The sequence below is a fragment of the Dromiciops gliroides genome, chromosome 1, assembly GCF_019393635.1.
Source record: "Dromiciops gliroides isolate mDroGli1 chromosome 1, mDroGli1.pri, whole genome shotgun sequence".
NCBI classification, from domain to species: Eukaryota; Metazoa; Chordata; class Mammalia; order Microbiotheria; family Microbiotheriidae; genus Dromiciops; species Dromiciops gliroides.
The window spans coordinates 67,069,010-67,084,647 of NC_057861.1; the positions used below are offsets into that span (position 1 = coordinate 67,069,010).

At 41.9% G+C, this 15,638-nt stretch overlaps 1 protein-coding gene across 1 annotated transcript in view; it reads left to right on the forward strand.

The window, feature by feature from the left end:
• The window catches only part of LOC122745409 (disintegrin and metalloproteinase domain-containing protein 10-like), a 53,580-nt gene that overhangs the window by 12,760 nt on the left and 25,182 nt on the right, over positions 1-15,638 (forward strand). The window contains 4 exon segments of the mRNA XM_043990698.1: positions 845-1,000; positions 3,846-3,937; positions 13,775-13,900; positions 14,528-14,620. Of these exon segments, the coding sequence (XP_043846633.1) occupies positions 845-1,000; positions 3,846-3,937; positions 13,775-13,900; positions 14,528-14,620 (467 nt within the window).

A 15,638-nucleotide genomic window follows, 5' to 3' on the forward strand; every position in this document is an offset into this window, starting at 1 on the left:
TAATTTAACATTTTAATGATAAACTTACTAACCAAAAATAAAGCCAAACAATAAAATAAGCATATAAAATAAGAAATAAAACTTATCTTACACAAAACCAGGGATATGCTAGTAAATGTTTAACAACCATCTTTCCAGGAGAAAATGTATACAACATGCTTTTTAAGTTTAATCTGCATCATTTAACACTCTCTTAAGTCTATAAATCAATGAAACGACAAATCAAGTTCTGATTTTATAGCAATGTGCCAATTTCTAAGGTGCAAATACTCATACTAAAAGCACCAGTTGGAATTGGCTCCAGCACACCCCTGCATAAAACCCTTACCATTTAACAAAGTAGAATCAAATAAATTAGTGGACATCTTCAAGAACCAGGAGAATTTGCTATGAAAGGGAAGGCACCATATGGATACGCCTTTGGGCACTCTTTGTGGACCATGGTCTAGATGATTTTGAACTGGGAATTACAAACTGACCTCTGTTGGAACTGTTGGTTGTTATTATTGTTTGGGGAAAGGACCTGGTTTCTCTTAATCTTCTCTTGATCCTGAGCAGACTTTGATCCCAGAATTGTTACTTCATATAATATGCCTACATACTGTCCAAGGGGTACAATAGTCAGGTGTGTACTCAGCCACACAAGAGGTGCCACTTGTAAGAGAGGAAAACAATGTGGTCTTCAGAAAAGTTCTACCAACTCTTCTCACTGCTCCTAGAAATCCACGTGGGACAGATCCAGTAGCCAGTTGTGTCTATTCTCATAGGCTCAGTATGTCTTTCACAAGTACTCCAGAAAGCAACATGGCAACAACATCTGAATTTCCCCAATGTCTCTTAACAGATGAACCGGGCTCTTCTTGTCATGGTTCCATCATTTATGGTCTCTTTGAAGGCATAATCTACACTAAAGATGGCATCTACTATGTGGAGTTGGCAAGAACATCTGGTAATGAAACCGGGCCAAGACTTTCCATCATTTACCACGAGCGGGAGATAGGTGAGTCCTTGTTCCTTTGATACAATGTCAATATCAACCCTTCAGAAATATATCAACCCTTCAGAAATGTTCAGCCCTCTGGGTCACTCCATCATACACTCAATTTTAATTTGACCCAGACACCCCCTTAACCCACTCTCTATAATTAAATCCAATGTAATGCAATAAACATTTGTTAAGTACTGACTGTGCACACAGTTGGAGCTCCCAGGGTATCCTGCCAGAGGACAGAACTGTAGTTCACTTCTTTATTCCTTGTCCCCCAAAGGTTCTTGAGAGGGGAAAGTATAGAGGTTCTGCTATGGATGCCATCTTTCCCACACTCCCATTCCCAGGACTCTTCACTTCAGCTATATAGGATCAGGTAGAGCCCTGGGGATTATGGGGAGGAAGCATAGGAATGATGGCACTACTTAATAGTACAGTCTCTCCTAGCTCAAAGTGATCTTTCCTTGATCTGATTACTTAGAAAGGAGTATTCCTTTTATGTATTTACTTATGTGCATTCTGACATGTTTTATAATTATTTGTAGACATGCCTTACAGCTCTCCCAGAGTGGAATGGTTTGCCTTGGAAGGTAGTGATTTCTCCATGACTCTAAGTATTTCAAGGAAGGCTGATCATTTTTGAGAAATGTTATAGAAGTTGTTCATGATTTGTGGAATGAATGAGTGACCTAGTTGACCACTCTCCAAGTTCTCTTCCCAACACTCACTTGCTATGATTGTGCAAAATTCCTTGCTCAGTGCTGGGGACACCAAATATGACAAACAACACGGTCCTTTGTCCTCAAGGAGCTTACAAACTAACTGGGGATAAAGAAGCACACAGACATCTGCCATTAACTGGCTCTCACTGAGAGGGGGTGAATTTCTTTATCTGCAGAGAGAATGTCCTACATTCAAGCAACTACAACTTTTGACCAATTGGTTTAACTGTTAAAGAGTTCTGAGTGAGTTCAGCTATAGGGTCTGTCTCTGACATCCTTTCTACTTTGAACATCCTATATGCCCCATGCCTCTGCTATATCCTTTTTAGTTCTTTTTATTACCTAACCTGTGATAGAGCATTCCGAACTTGGATTGGTCTGATCAGCCACAGTTGGACACACTGTTACTTAACTCTAACGTAGTGATGTCATTTTGGTCCTCTTCAAGAATGAAGGACAACTAACCAACCAACCAACCAACCAACCAACCAACCAACCAACCATGATTCAGTGGATCATATTGTGAAAAGAGCACATGGCTTGAAATCAAAATAAATTTGGGTTCAAATCCTAGATCTGCAACTTACTAGACATATGATCCTGGACAAATCATTTAAGTTCTCTAAGCCTTAGTTTCCTCATTTGTAAAATGGGAATAATAATATCAGCACTACTTACCACACAGGGTTGTTAAGGGGAAAGTACTTTGCAAGACTTAAAACACCATAGAAATCTTAGCTAATATTATTGTTTTCCATGACCTTACCAATGCAGGTACTACCTTTATTATTACCCTAGACTATACCTTATCCATAACTCCTCCTCCTGTGTAATTCTTGTCCAAGTCTCTCATAAGCCTTCCTTAAATGGCCCACCTAACTTGCTGTATCTAGTCTCTTCTCAGTCTCCTAATGCATCATGGACCCCTGTGCAGCACCAGATTTTTCCATCTGAATCTCCCACTCTCATTATGTGACTGGCTTGCCTACCCATCCTATCATACACACTTTGATGATATGTTTTTATGCCATGTCTTGAAAGTAAATCATCACTGGTATTATGCTGCCACCTACTTACATCAGCTGGGCATCTTTCCAACCCCTATGAGGCTCTTGGAATTGCACTCCTTCTGTAATCAGACTATTTCATGATTTGTAGCCATCCCCTACATTTTCAATAGGAGAATAGGGATAAGGGATTGGGACTAGACTTGTTATTTTGATAATTTGGAGAATTCCGGAGTGAGGAAACTCCTATCAATGTTGGTCAGTACCTGTTCTGAAACTTTAGGGAGCTGCTTAGAGCTAAGTGACCTGCCTAGGGTCACACAACCAGGATATGTCAGAGGTGAGATATCTGGGAGCAGTTTGCATTTGTGCAATTTCCCAAATGCAATCCCAGCTATTTTTTCATCTGTAAATGAAAGTGGTTGGGCATGATCATGTCCAAGGTTCCTTCCAGCTTGAAAACCTATAAAATCCTAACCCAAGCCTCAGCTGACTGGAGGCCAGAAATATAAGCCTCTGTTTCTTCAGTAGGACCTTTCAGAGAAACCAACAAGCCAGCAAGAAGAGGAAGGGAAGGAAGATAGAGGACAGTACTAATTAAACACATATACTGTGCTAAGCACTTTACAAATATTTCTCATTTGGGGCAGCTGGGTGGCACAGTGGATAGAGCACCGGCCCTGGATTCAGGAGGACCCGAGTTCAAATCCAGCCTCAGACCTTTGACACTTACTAGCTGTATGATCCTGGGCAAGTCACTTAACCCTCATTGCCTCACCAAAAAACAAAAACAACAACAACAACAACAAAAAACCAAATATTTCTCATTTGATCCTCACAACAACCCTAGGAGTTACGTGCTGTTATTACCTCCCATTTTACAGTTAGGAAAACTCAAAGCTAAGAAAGATTAAGAGACTTGCCTAGGGTTACACAGCTAAAAAGTCTGAGGCAACATTTGATTTCAAGTCTTCTCAACTCTAGGCCCAACATTCTGTGCACTATGCCGCCACCTAGCTGCTTCATAGAGGCAGAGGGAGAGCATATGGTTACACTTAATACCTCACATCCCGTTGGAATTCTGTTGTAACCATTCCGTGTTTTACCTTTGTACTTTCTCTGCTTTAGACTATTCCCTTTTAAACAACTCAGACTGTCTTTGTTTGGCCTTAAAGATGCATCAGTTTTCGCAGCCTTGGTCTCCCGAGCTCAATTTGAAGGTAAGTTGGTACAACAGAAATATCGCTGACCTGGGAGACAGAATATGAGAATTCGAAGTCTGGACTCTACTGTTCACTGCCCCCTCTTGCAAATTGTCACTTTAAAAATTAATATTTTATTTCACCCAATCACCTATAAAACACTTTTTTGTGGGGAGGTTTGGGGGGGCGGGGCTGGGCAATGAGGGTTAAGTGACTTGCCCAGGGTCACATAGCTAGTAAGTGTCAAATGTCTGAGGCCGGATTTGAACTCAGGTCCTTCTGAATCCAGGGCCAGTGCTTTATCCACTCCACCACCTATCTGCCCCCCTAAAACACTTTTTAATATTAATTAAAAAAAAATTTTTGGATTCCAAATTCTCTCCTTTCCCCTCTCCACCCCCCACCCCCGCATTGAGACAATAAGCAACCTGCTATAGGTTATGCATCTGCGGTCATGAAAAACATTTCCATCATGTTGTGAAAGAAAACAAGCAAAAAATACCTAGGAAAAATAAAGCTTTTAAAAAGTAAATGATGACCTTTTCAGGTTTTATCATCTCCATCTGTCAAATGAAGTAGTTGGACTGCATTTCCTTCTGTCTTTTAAAGTCAATCAATCAATACACATTGGGATCCTTAGAAAAGGGGATCCAGAAATACTGTGGGATGCTATTATTATCATACAGGAGACCATCTCCCCAAGTAGGTTGTAAATTGTCCCTATTCTTATTTTAACATTAGGGCTTAAATACTCTAGGAGAGCCATATATGCATCTTTTGAACCTCTGTTATGTACGAGATACTATGTTAAGGGCTAGAGATACAAAGAAAAAAAAAAAAGAAAGAAACTGTTCCTGCCCTCAATAAGCTGCATTTTAGGTGGGTTTGATAACATGTGCACATAAAATATGGATAAAATAAATATAAAGCAGAGGTGGGGTTTTTTGTGGGGAGAGAGGGTATAGCAACTAAGGATCAGGAAGTAGCACTTAGGCTCAGGGGTATTCTGGTAAATGTTTAACAACAGGCTTTCCAAAGAATACACTCCTAAATTTATCTTCATTATTAACATTTTTTCCAATTACTTAAGTCTCTAAACAACAAATCAAGTCCTGGTTTGTGGCATTTGATGCTTTCCAAAGTATAAATGTTCACAGAGAAAATTTAACAATCGGTGCTCACAAGCTTTTTTTTTTTTTTTTTTTGAGCTGGCTCCAGAACTCACCTCTTATTTCAACTGAACTTCAAATTCTAAGAGGCAGATGGGAGGAGGATTTGTATTCCAGGCATAGGGAACAGCCCAAGCAAAGACACAGAGGGAGGAAATGGAGTATTGTGTGTGAGGAATAGCACAAACGACCAATTTGGCCAGACTGAGGAGCACATGAAGATAAGTGTCTAAGAAAAAATAAAATCAGCATGATTGCTGTGCTCTGCGTTTTAGGCACAAGTCTGCCAGAAACCTTAAGTTCCCATTATATGTTTGTATCTTTAGTTTGGGGCTAACATTCCATGCTTTTTTTTTCCAGGGCAGTGAGGGTTAAATGACTTGCCCAGGGTCACACAGCTAGTGTCAAGTGTCTGAGGCCAGATTTGAACTCAGGTCCTCCTGAATCCAGGGCAGGTGCTTTATCTACTGTGCCACCTAGCTGCCCCCCATTCCATGCTTTCTAACAGAACCATAGTCACTTAATCTCCTAAAGAGTATTTGCCTTAAATCATCTTTGACCCTCCTCTCAGGAATGATCCCTGGGATATTCTTGGTGGGAATAAGTATGCTGCCTTTGGATCAGTCCTCACAATTCTTTCAGGTGATAGGGAAGACCAGAGGTATCTTTGGTTCCCTCTGGTTACCACCCATAATACATCTCCCCAAAGCCTCAGCTTTTATTCTTCTTGTTGTTAAGTTGTTTTTTAGTCACATCCGACTCTCCATGACCCTATTTGGGATTTTCTTGGCAAAGATATTGGAGTGGTTTGATATTTCTTTCTCCAGCTCATTTTACAGATGAGGAAGCTGAGGTAAACAGAGTTAAGTGACTTGCCCAGAGTCACACAGGAAGTGTCTGAAGAGAGATTCGAACTCATGAAGATGAGTCTTCCTGACTTTGGGCACAGTACTCTATCCACGGCACCCCGTAGCTTCCCCTCTTTTTTTGTCCTTGACCTCTACACTTTTACAAAAGGAAAAATCTAGAAAGGACTTTAGAGAAATTGTTATTTCTCAGCATTTTTAGTTGAACCAAAAAGGAGGTTTTTCATATATTCCCACAGAAGCAATGTACAAAAATCCTGGAAAGGCAGAATAGAACCAGGTAATGAAGGATTTTAACTCCCAGACAGGTTTATATTTGATCCTATAGGTAAAATGGAGCCCAATGAAGTTTACTGAGCATCCCCCATTCCTGAGGAGTCTTACTTTGGCAGCTGGGTAGAGGGATGAATTGGAGAGAGACAAGAGAGCCTAGAGGCAGAGAGCCCCATTAGGAGACAGCTGCCATTGTTCTGGTGAAAGATAAAGAGGGAGGGCCAAGGGCGATGGCCATAGGGATGGAGAGAAGGACATTGATGTGAGACATGTGGGTCTAGACTTGGCCACCTGTTGGATATTCTGAGTGGGGGAGAGTGAAGAGGAAGACTCCAGGGTTGCAGGCCAGGCTGTTTGTAAGAATGGTGCTACCTTTTCATCTACAGACACCCATTTTCTAGGAATGGAGTTGGAACCACTCGAACAGTTGTACATATTTGGATCATCCTAAGGATTCTTTTCCTTGCCATTTAAGCGGTAGGCTCAAAGGACTTTGTATTCATCTAGGCTGAAGAGACTTTTAAGATTTTAGCCTGACTGGTGAATCAGCACTTATTTTTAGACTTGGAAACCAACTTGTGTAAAAAGTGACGCACTGCTGTAATTGGGGCACTTTCCTCAACTGACGATCTTTCCGTTTTTATAGATGTTGTGTTCCCCAAAATAACTTCCTCATCTCTGAAATGGATTGAGAGGAAACTGAGTCAGGAAAGACACTTTCAAATAATAATAATAATAACAGTAATGAAGAATGGTGGTGCCTTCAATAGCAATGGTAAACTGGTGCCTTGGGGGAGGAGAGAAAAAGATGATAAGTTCTTTTTCGGCCATGTTGAGTTTGAGGTACCTACAGGACATCCGGTTTAAAAATTTTAAAGTATGTGAGGCAAAGCCATTCTCAGATGAAGACTTTGCTCTTTGCAGGCATCTGGTGGCAGCATTTGTGTATGGAAAGGCTAGGAATTTGCTGAGCAGTTTGCAAAGACGATGACCTCTCCTTCCTGAGGGGCTGCGACTTTTCCAGTTGACATTTTGTGGCTGGGGGAAGGGGAAAGGAACTCTAGGGACTAGGGCTGGATATGTAGATATGGGAATGATCTGTGTAGCACTAATAATTGAAGCTATGGGAGTTGAAGAAGTGAATAGGATCCTACTGGAAGGAATATTAGAGATAGATTATTGAACCCAACATTCTTCCTATTTTACAGATGAGGAAATTGTGGCTCAGAGTGGTTAAGTTACTTGCGTATGGTCACACATCTAGTGTCTGAGACAGAATTTGAGTCCAGGTTTCCTGAATTCAAGTCTAGAAGTCTATCAAGAGAGTAAAGAGATGGGGGCAGCTAGGTGGCACAGTGGATAAAGCACATGCCCTGGATTCAGGAAGACCTGAGTTCAAATCTGGCCTCAGACACTTAATACTAGCTGTGTGAGTCTGGACAAGTCACTTAACCCTCATTGCCTAGCCCCCCAAAGAGAGAGAGAGAGAGAGAGAGAGAGAGAAAATGGATGGACAGAGACTAGAGACTAGACAGAGAGACAGAGACAGAGAGAGAATATTCCCAGGATATGACCTTGGGCATACACTCACATAGTTAGGGGATGGGATATGGGTAATGACTGAGCAAAGATGATTGATAAATAATAGGCTAGTGGGAAAATCAAGAGAAAGTGGTGTCATGAAAACCCAAAGAAGAAAAAACAATCCAGTAGGAGAGGGTATCTGGTAGTGACAAATGTTGGTCAGGAAGGATGAGAACTGACAAAAGGCCATCTGACCTGACAATTGAGAGTCATCTCGGGGAGTACAGTTTCAACTGAGTGAAGAGTTCCAAAACTAGATTGCAAAGGATTAAGCAGTTAAAGAGAGGGGAAGAAGTGGAGATTTTTTCAGGGAGTTTGTATGGGAAAGGGTGGAGGCATACAAGATAAAAGCTTGAGCTAGAATCAGATAAAACTTTTTTTACAGATGAAGGAAACCTGAGAGTGTGTTCTATAGACCCTCCCATCTCTGACTTTCCATGTTCTAAAGTCCCTCCCAATTCTAATATTCTTTGTTCTGTGTTCTAAAGAGATTATATTCTCTATTTTATATTCCAAATAGTCTAATGTTATATGATTCTCAGACAGGCAGTCCACAAGCATTTATTAGGCACTTATTTGCCAGGCATTGTGTTAAGTTCTGAGGATTCAAACATAAGCAAAGACCTGGTTCCTGCCCTCAATAAGCTCACATTTTAATGGAGGAGACAAAATATAAACAACTGTGTAATTTATGTGTATCTCTCTCTCTCTCTCTCTCTATATATATATATATATATATACGCACACACACATATATACACACATATAATTATATACACATACATATATTATATATGTGCATATATGTGTGTGTATCTATCTCTATATATGTGGAGTAGATAGGTGGTAATCTCAGAAGGAAGCCACCGATTGGGTTCCAGAAAAGACCTGCAGAAGGTGAGATTTGTGCTCAGTCATGAAGGAAGCCAGTGAAACTAGTAAGTAGAGAATGTACCAGTCTGGGGGGCAGTCATCGAAAAGACAGGGAAGAACAACAAGAAGGCCAGTGTTGTTGGACCATAGACTACATGAAGGTAGGAAGAACTTTAAATGCTTGTCAGCAGAAGCCTTCATCTGCTGTAGTCTTCACAGTGTTAGACACCAGTAACTAGCACCCCTGTTCCATTTAACCACTTAAAAAGGGATATTGTCTTGTGTATGAGGAAATGTGAAACATACACCAAGATGATAAAGCAAGCCAGTTTGGGCAGCTAGATGGCACCGTGGATAAAGCACCAGTCCTGGATTCAGGAGGACCTGAGTTCAAATCCAGCCCCAGACACTTGACACTAGTTGTGTGACCCTGGGCAAGTCACTTTACCCTCATTGCCTGGCCAAAAAAAATAAAACAAAATTTTAAAAGCAAGCCAGTTTTATTAAGGGGAAATACTCCAAAAAAGAAGGCATGGTCAGGGAGAATGGACTCAGGATAGTCCACAAGGGTCCTGGATGGAGTTGGGTGCCTTGTTGGGGCCCTAGAGGGAATGGGGCGTCCTTTCCTAAACCAATAAAGTTAGAGAGTTTTTATAGGATTTTTATCTTGGTTGAGCAGGACTAGATATTGGGGGAAACCAGTGAGGAAGCTGGACCTGGACACTGTTGTTAATTCATGGAATTGATGGTTGATTGATAGTCAAACTCCTCACCAGTGTGAAAAGGGCTTTGGTTGGTTTTCACTGCTCTTGCACGCAGGAGTTTTGAACTTTTCCAGGCTTCTTTGTTTACTGTGGTAGGAAGGCTATCAGGGTCATTCTAAATCTTTGAAGCTATAAGAAGAAAAGTACAGATATTTCCCTACAACACCTCATGGTACACCCTCTTCTATCCCACCCCCGTCTCTGGGGAAAATGGGCTTATTAAACATAGACGAACATAGCTCCTACCAAGTTCACACCCATATGCAGGATTACTAGCACTCCTTGTTCCTCAGGACCTTCATGCTGAGCTGAGAAGCATGGTTACCCAGAGTCTTTCTTTCCTGACCTCTTGAAACCCTGTTGGAGTCTCTAGATTGCTCTCCTTTACCTAAACAAACAACAAGAGCACATAAGCACTCTTTTTCCATGAGGGAAAGCTCCATGGAAGCTCGTGGTACCATGACCCTGGATGCCCAGCTGAGAGCTAGTGGTGCTCTGACCAAGATGCCCCAGGAGACCTGAAAACTGTAGAGCTCTGGCCTGGAATAACTCCAGTGGGATGCTGTGACTCTAGACACTTGAGTGCGCGCGCGCGCGCGTGTGTGTGTGTGTGTGTGTGTGTGTGTGTGTGCACTGAAACCTTTTAATATTCTGAACACAAATACATCAGAGAAAGTGGAAGGAGTGTCAAGAGTCCCAGAGACCATGGTCAGGGCCAAACAGGCCTAAACATCCATTGAAGAGGGCAAGAGAGGCTTGAACCTGGTCCTGGCACAAAGTCCCGAAACAGAAACTGAGACTTGAGATAAAATAAGTAAATGGAAGAAGATGCCAAAATAAAGAAATATTATGGGTCCAGAGACAAAAGAAAGTAACTTTATAAAAACTATAAGCAGAATCTTGGCAGAAAATGACTTGGAAACAAGGACTACAAGAATACTTGGAAGGAAAAAAAAAAGCAAGAGATACAGTAAAAAAAAAGTGAAATGTGAGTTCTGGAGGGGAAAAAATGGAATACTCGATAGCTTAGAACAGATGGTGGAAAACCTTACTTACCCAGGTAGTAGAATGTAGGACTCAAGGAGACAATAAGAAATATGACAAACAAAATCAGAAGATTGAAAAAATAGAAAAATATAAGAAATCTTGATCTGGAAAACAGGGCAAGGAGAAAGAATTTAAGAAATACTGGACTCTCTGGAAACAAAGAAAAAACACAAAAATACAATATTTTAAGAAATCACAATTGAACACTGTGTAGATCTATTTTAACTAAAGAGCAAAATGAAAAGAGAAATAATGTACTACCTATTGACCCCGAAATGAAAACTCCCCAAAATGTCATATCCAAAGTCCAAAGCCTCAGGTCAAAGAAAAAAATACTGCAGGCATCGAGAAAGAAAGATACTGGAGTGGTTTGTCATTTCCTCCTCCAGTTCTTTTTTTTTTTTTTTTTAGTGAGGCAATTGGGGTTAAGTGATTTGCCCAGGGTCACACAGCTAGTTAAGTGTTAAGTGTCTGAGGCAGGATTTGAACTCAGGTACTCCTGACTCCAGGGCCGGTGCTCTATCCACTGCGCCACCTAGCTGCCCCTCCTCCAGTTCATTTTACAGATGCTATGCTGTTCAGCTGGGCTTGCTCCTGGGAGGCAGTGTTATCTTGACTGCACAGATCAACCCACTGTTGGGCTGGGTCAAGCAGGATACTTGGCTACTGTCCTGGCTCCTTACTAGGATCAGCTGCTGCCCTGAAATCTCTCCAGACTTTGCAGTGCTCACAAGGTGACTGCTTGAGCATGTCTATCTCAAGGTTGCTGCTCAGTCATTCCCCAAATTCAGTGCCCACTGCTACCCCTTTAGTGGACTCTGCTACTGACTCCCAATTGCCACTGAGTGAGACCTTAGATGGCATCTCTGAACTACCTGAACTTGTTGTTACTGTTGCCTAGACATGTTCATCTCAGAGTAATCATGTGCCCAAATATCAGGAAAGAACTCTTGTTCATCCTTCACACTCAAAGAGGACTAATGATATCACAATGTTGGGGTCAAGGCACAATGTGTTCAGCTGTGTCTAATTAGTCCAATATGAGCTTGGAAGTCTCTACCACTGATTGGGCTCAAATAGTCTGTTAGAACATTTGGAGTGGAGATGTCTCTAGATTTGTGCATCTTACATTTCCTTTGTGCTACTGCAATTCTTCTTTGCCCATAGAGCACAATACCTTCTTTGATGCAGGCATGTTCTGCTGCGCAGTCCTTTGCCAGTGTCTCCCATGTCTCAAGTCAATACTAAAGTTCTTCAGAGAGACCTTGAGAATGTCCTCATACTGCTTCTTCTGACCTCTGTGTGAGAGCTTGCCTGGTGTGAGTTCTTCCTAAAATAACCTTTTAAGTAAATATGCATTTGGTATGCAGGCTATGTGACCAGCCCATTGGAGTTGTACTCTCTGTAGTAGAGTTTGAATGCTCGGCAGTTCAGCTCAAGAGAGGACATCAGTGTCTAGTACCTTATCTTGCCAAGTGATCTTCAGAATCTTCCAAAGACAATTCAAATGGAAGCCATTCAATTTCCTGGCTTGGCAGTGGTAGACTGTCCAGGCCGATTTCACAGGCATACAACAATGAGGTCAGCACGATAGCTCTGTACACCTTCAGTTTGGTAGGCAGCCTAATGCCTCTTCTTTCCCACACTTTCTTTTGAAGCTTCCCAAATGTTGAGCTAGTTCTGGCTCATCATCTGTGTAGACATTCCAGGAAAGTACATTGCTAAGATGAGTGAACTTATCCACAGCACTCCAAATTTCTCCATTTGCTGTAACCAATCATTCCATACATGGATGGTGTGGTGCTGGCTGGTGGAGAACCTCTCTTTTCCTGGTGTTGTCAGGCCAAGATGAGCTCAAATGACAGAGAATCCACCTATACTCTGCTGCATCTCAACCTCAGAAGCTGCATCATTTGCAAACAAAAAGTCAGGCACCAATTCTCCCTCTACTTTAGTCTTGGCTTGTAGTCTTTTCAAATTACATAATGTATGGTATGTTCAGGGAAGACTAGTATCTCTGATGTGAGGGCTTGCTGAGCTCTTTTAAGGGTTTCTCATTCACCTTTGGTGTCCATCACCCAATTCTCACCTGTGAGGGCTCCAAGAATCTGTAGCATGGTTTTACTGGGGGGTGGCCACTGTGCATGATGACTTGTTGCAGCTATGTCTCACTTTAATCCAATTCACTCACAAGTCAAGACATCACCAATCAATCTATTTTACTATCAGGAAAGAATACAAAAAGAGGTTACCATATGCTTGAAGACAACATGACCAGGTGAAAGACAAGGCTGACACTCCTACCCCAGACCTCTCAAAGCATCCTTGCTTCCTTGCTGCAAAAAACAAATCTCCTTGTGAATAGGGATTGTTTCATTCCTTGTACTTGTATCCCTAGGGCTTGGCACACAACAGACTTTACTGGGCCCTTATTGATTGACTGACAGATGGAAAGATGGACAAATTGTTTCTTTTGTATCCATAATCAGTTAATAGCCTAACAACTCCTGAGTTATCAGTTCCTCTGGTTGCCAATTAGAAGACTTATTCAGGGGCAACTAGGTGGCACAGTGGATAGAGCACCAGCCCTGGAGTCAGGAGGACCTGAGTTCAAATGTGGCCTCAGACATTTAACACTTACTAGCTGTGTGACCCTGGGCAAGTCACTTAACCCCAATTGCCACACACACACAAAAACAAAACAAAACAAAAAAAAAAGACTCATTCATCCCACTGTACCAATCCCTAAACCTCTTGTGGCCAAATTCACCAACAATATCAGGCCCTTAGGATCCCTATTTCTTTCAAAGCTCAACTCAAACATCACCTTCTGGATCCCAGTGCTCTCACCTTCAGGATCACCTGGTATTTATTGAGTATATATACATATTGTGTAATTACATATGTATTCATGTACTGCCTTCCACAATAGAATGTAATCTCGTTTCAGGCAGGAATGGTTATATTATGGTCTTTGTCTCTCTAGGGCCCTGTCCATGCCTAACACAGAGCAAGTGCTTAATAAGTGCTTAGCGATGAGGATGAGGAAGGGAAGAAATAGGAATAAGCATTTACATAGTGCCTACTATGTGCCTGCCACTGTGCTAAGTACTTCACAAATATCTCATTTGATCCATTGGATGGATGGATGGATAGATAAATGAATGGATAAATGGATGAATAAATGGATAAATCGATGGAAGAAGGCTCAGGGCCAATTGTGAGGTACCAAGAGTTCACCAAAAGTTCTTGTTGACTAACTAATTCTCATCTCCCCAGGAGGAGAAAACATTACCAAGACAGAAAAGGAGCCTCGATTACTCCAGGACATCTTGTCTCATGCACTTCAAAGCTGACTTTTTGTTTTACAGGAGATTTGGGAGCCTGGAATCTGTGGTTGCTCAGGTGAGCTCAGGGAGGACTCTGACAGAGACTCATCTACACCCCCACACACACACTTTTTGAGATATGAGAATTGGGAGATCCATCCCAAGGGAAGATGCAAGGAGCTTGTCCCAGGGAAAAGAGAGCAGAGGAGTGTGGGATGGATGCCACCCCACCCCCTACCTTAGGTCCACAGGAAAAGCACTAGACTGGAGTTCTAGTTTCAGTTCTGGCATTGGCTTTCTTTGTGACCTTGGGCAAGTCATTGGGCTTTCTCTGAGCCTCATTTTCCTCCTCTGTAACATTAAAGAGTTGGCATATCTAATAGCTTAAGGCCATTTTCACATCTCATATTCTCTCTATTTTCCAAGATTCTTTCCAGTCCTGATAGTCTATGTTCTGTGTGTTCTAAGGTCCTTTGAAGTCCCAACATGCTTTATCACTCTGTATTCTGAGGGCCTTTTACCTCTGAAGTTTTATGAACTTATTTCAATAAGTCCTTTAATGGTATAGTAAATGTTCCAGGAAGCAGCTGGTCTGATTGAATTTCCTTAAAACACAGCCAGAAGTATGAGCCCTTCTTGAGCTTCTCCATATGTTTCCTGTGGAGATGGTTTGGTGCAGCTAATTTTTTTTTTCCCTTGGCAGATTGCCAGCTATGTAAAAGCTGTGAATACCATTTATGAAAGGGCCGATTTTGGTGGTATCAAATACATCGACTTCAAAGTGAAAGCCTTACATGTAAGTAGCACTAGAGCTTGTTTCCATGGAGGAGGAAGGCTTTCCTCCCCACCCCCATCCTGACCCTGCTGCTGACTTCCAGATCCCCTATCTGCCGCCATAATTCATCAACCTCTCTTCCTTTGAAATGCTCCCCATCCATGTAGATGTTTCTATCCAGATTGTTGCTGTATCTCCTGGCTACAGGCCATCCTTTTTGAATGAGTTCAGTACCTAACTCAGCAGTCTCCTTCTCCATCCCACCCTCCAGTTTCATCCTTGGTGACTTCAATATTCATGAGGATGTCCCTTTAGACACCCTGGCTTTGGACTTTATCAGCCTCCTCAACTCCTATGACAACCTCAGCTACCTACAAGGACAGAAACACCTCTGAGCAAAGCATCACCGCAAAAAAGCGTTTCACATTTTTATCTTAACCCCTAAGATTCCTCTTTCTGATCATTATCTTTGCTCCTTTCACCTCTGTAATGACCCCACTCCTTCTAAACTCCTTCTCCACATTCAGCACAACTTCTAGTCTATCTTTCCCTTTTTTCCCAGTCCCTTATCTTCAGTCTTATGTCACTTTCTGCCCTTCGGAGTCTTCAAAGATAGAAGGAAACATAGGTAGGGGCTTCATGAGTGGAGGAAATTGTAAGCATGAGAAGGCTGCAGGAGTATGGTGGTAAAGATAGGTCCAGGTGAGAAGTCTACTAGGATCTGGCAAGAAAAAGAAGCCCAGGGGCAGCTAGGTGGTACAGAGGATAACGCACTGGCCCTGGATTCAGGAGGACCTGAGTTCAAACAAAACTGCAAGTAGTCAGAAAGAAAGAATTCAAGTACTGAGAAACTGCTGTCAGGTTCACTCATGATTTGACAGCTACCACAGTAAAGAAGCTGAGAGCTTGGAATGCAATACCCTAGACGGCAAAGGATATAGACTTACAATCAAGTATAACTCACCCAGGAAAATGGAGTATAATCCTACAGGAAAGGAAGAAGGAAAGCAGCATCAATAAAGCACCTACTATGTTCCAG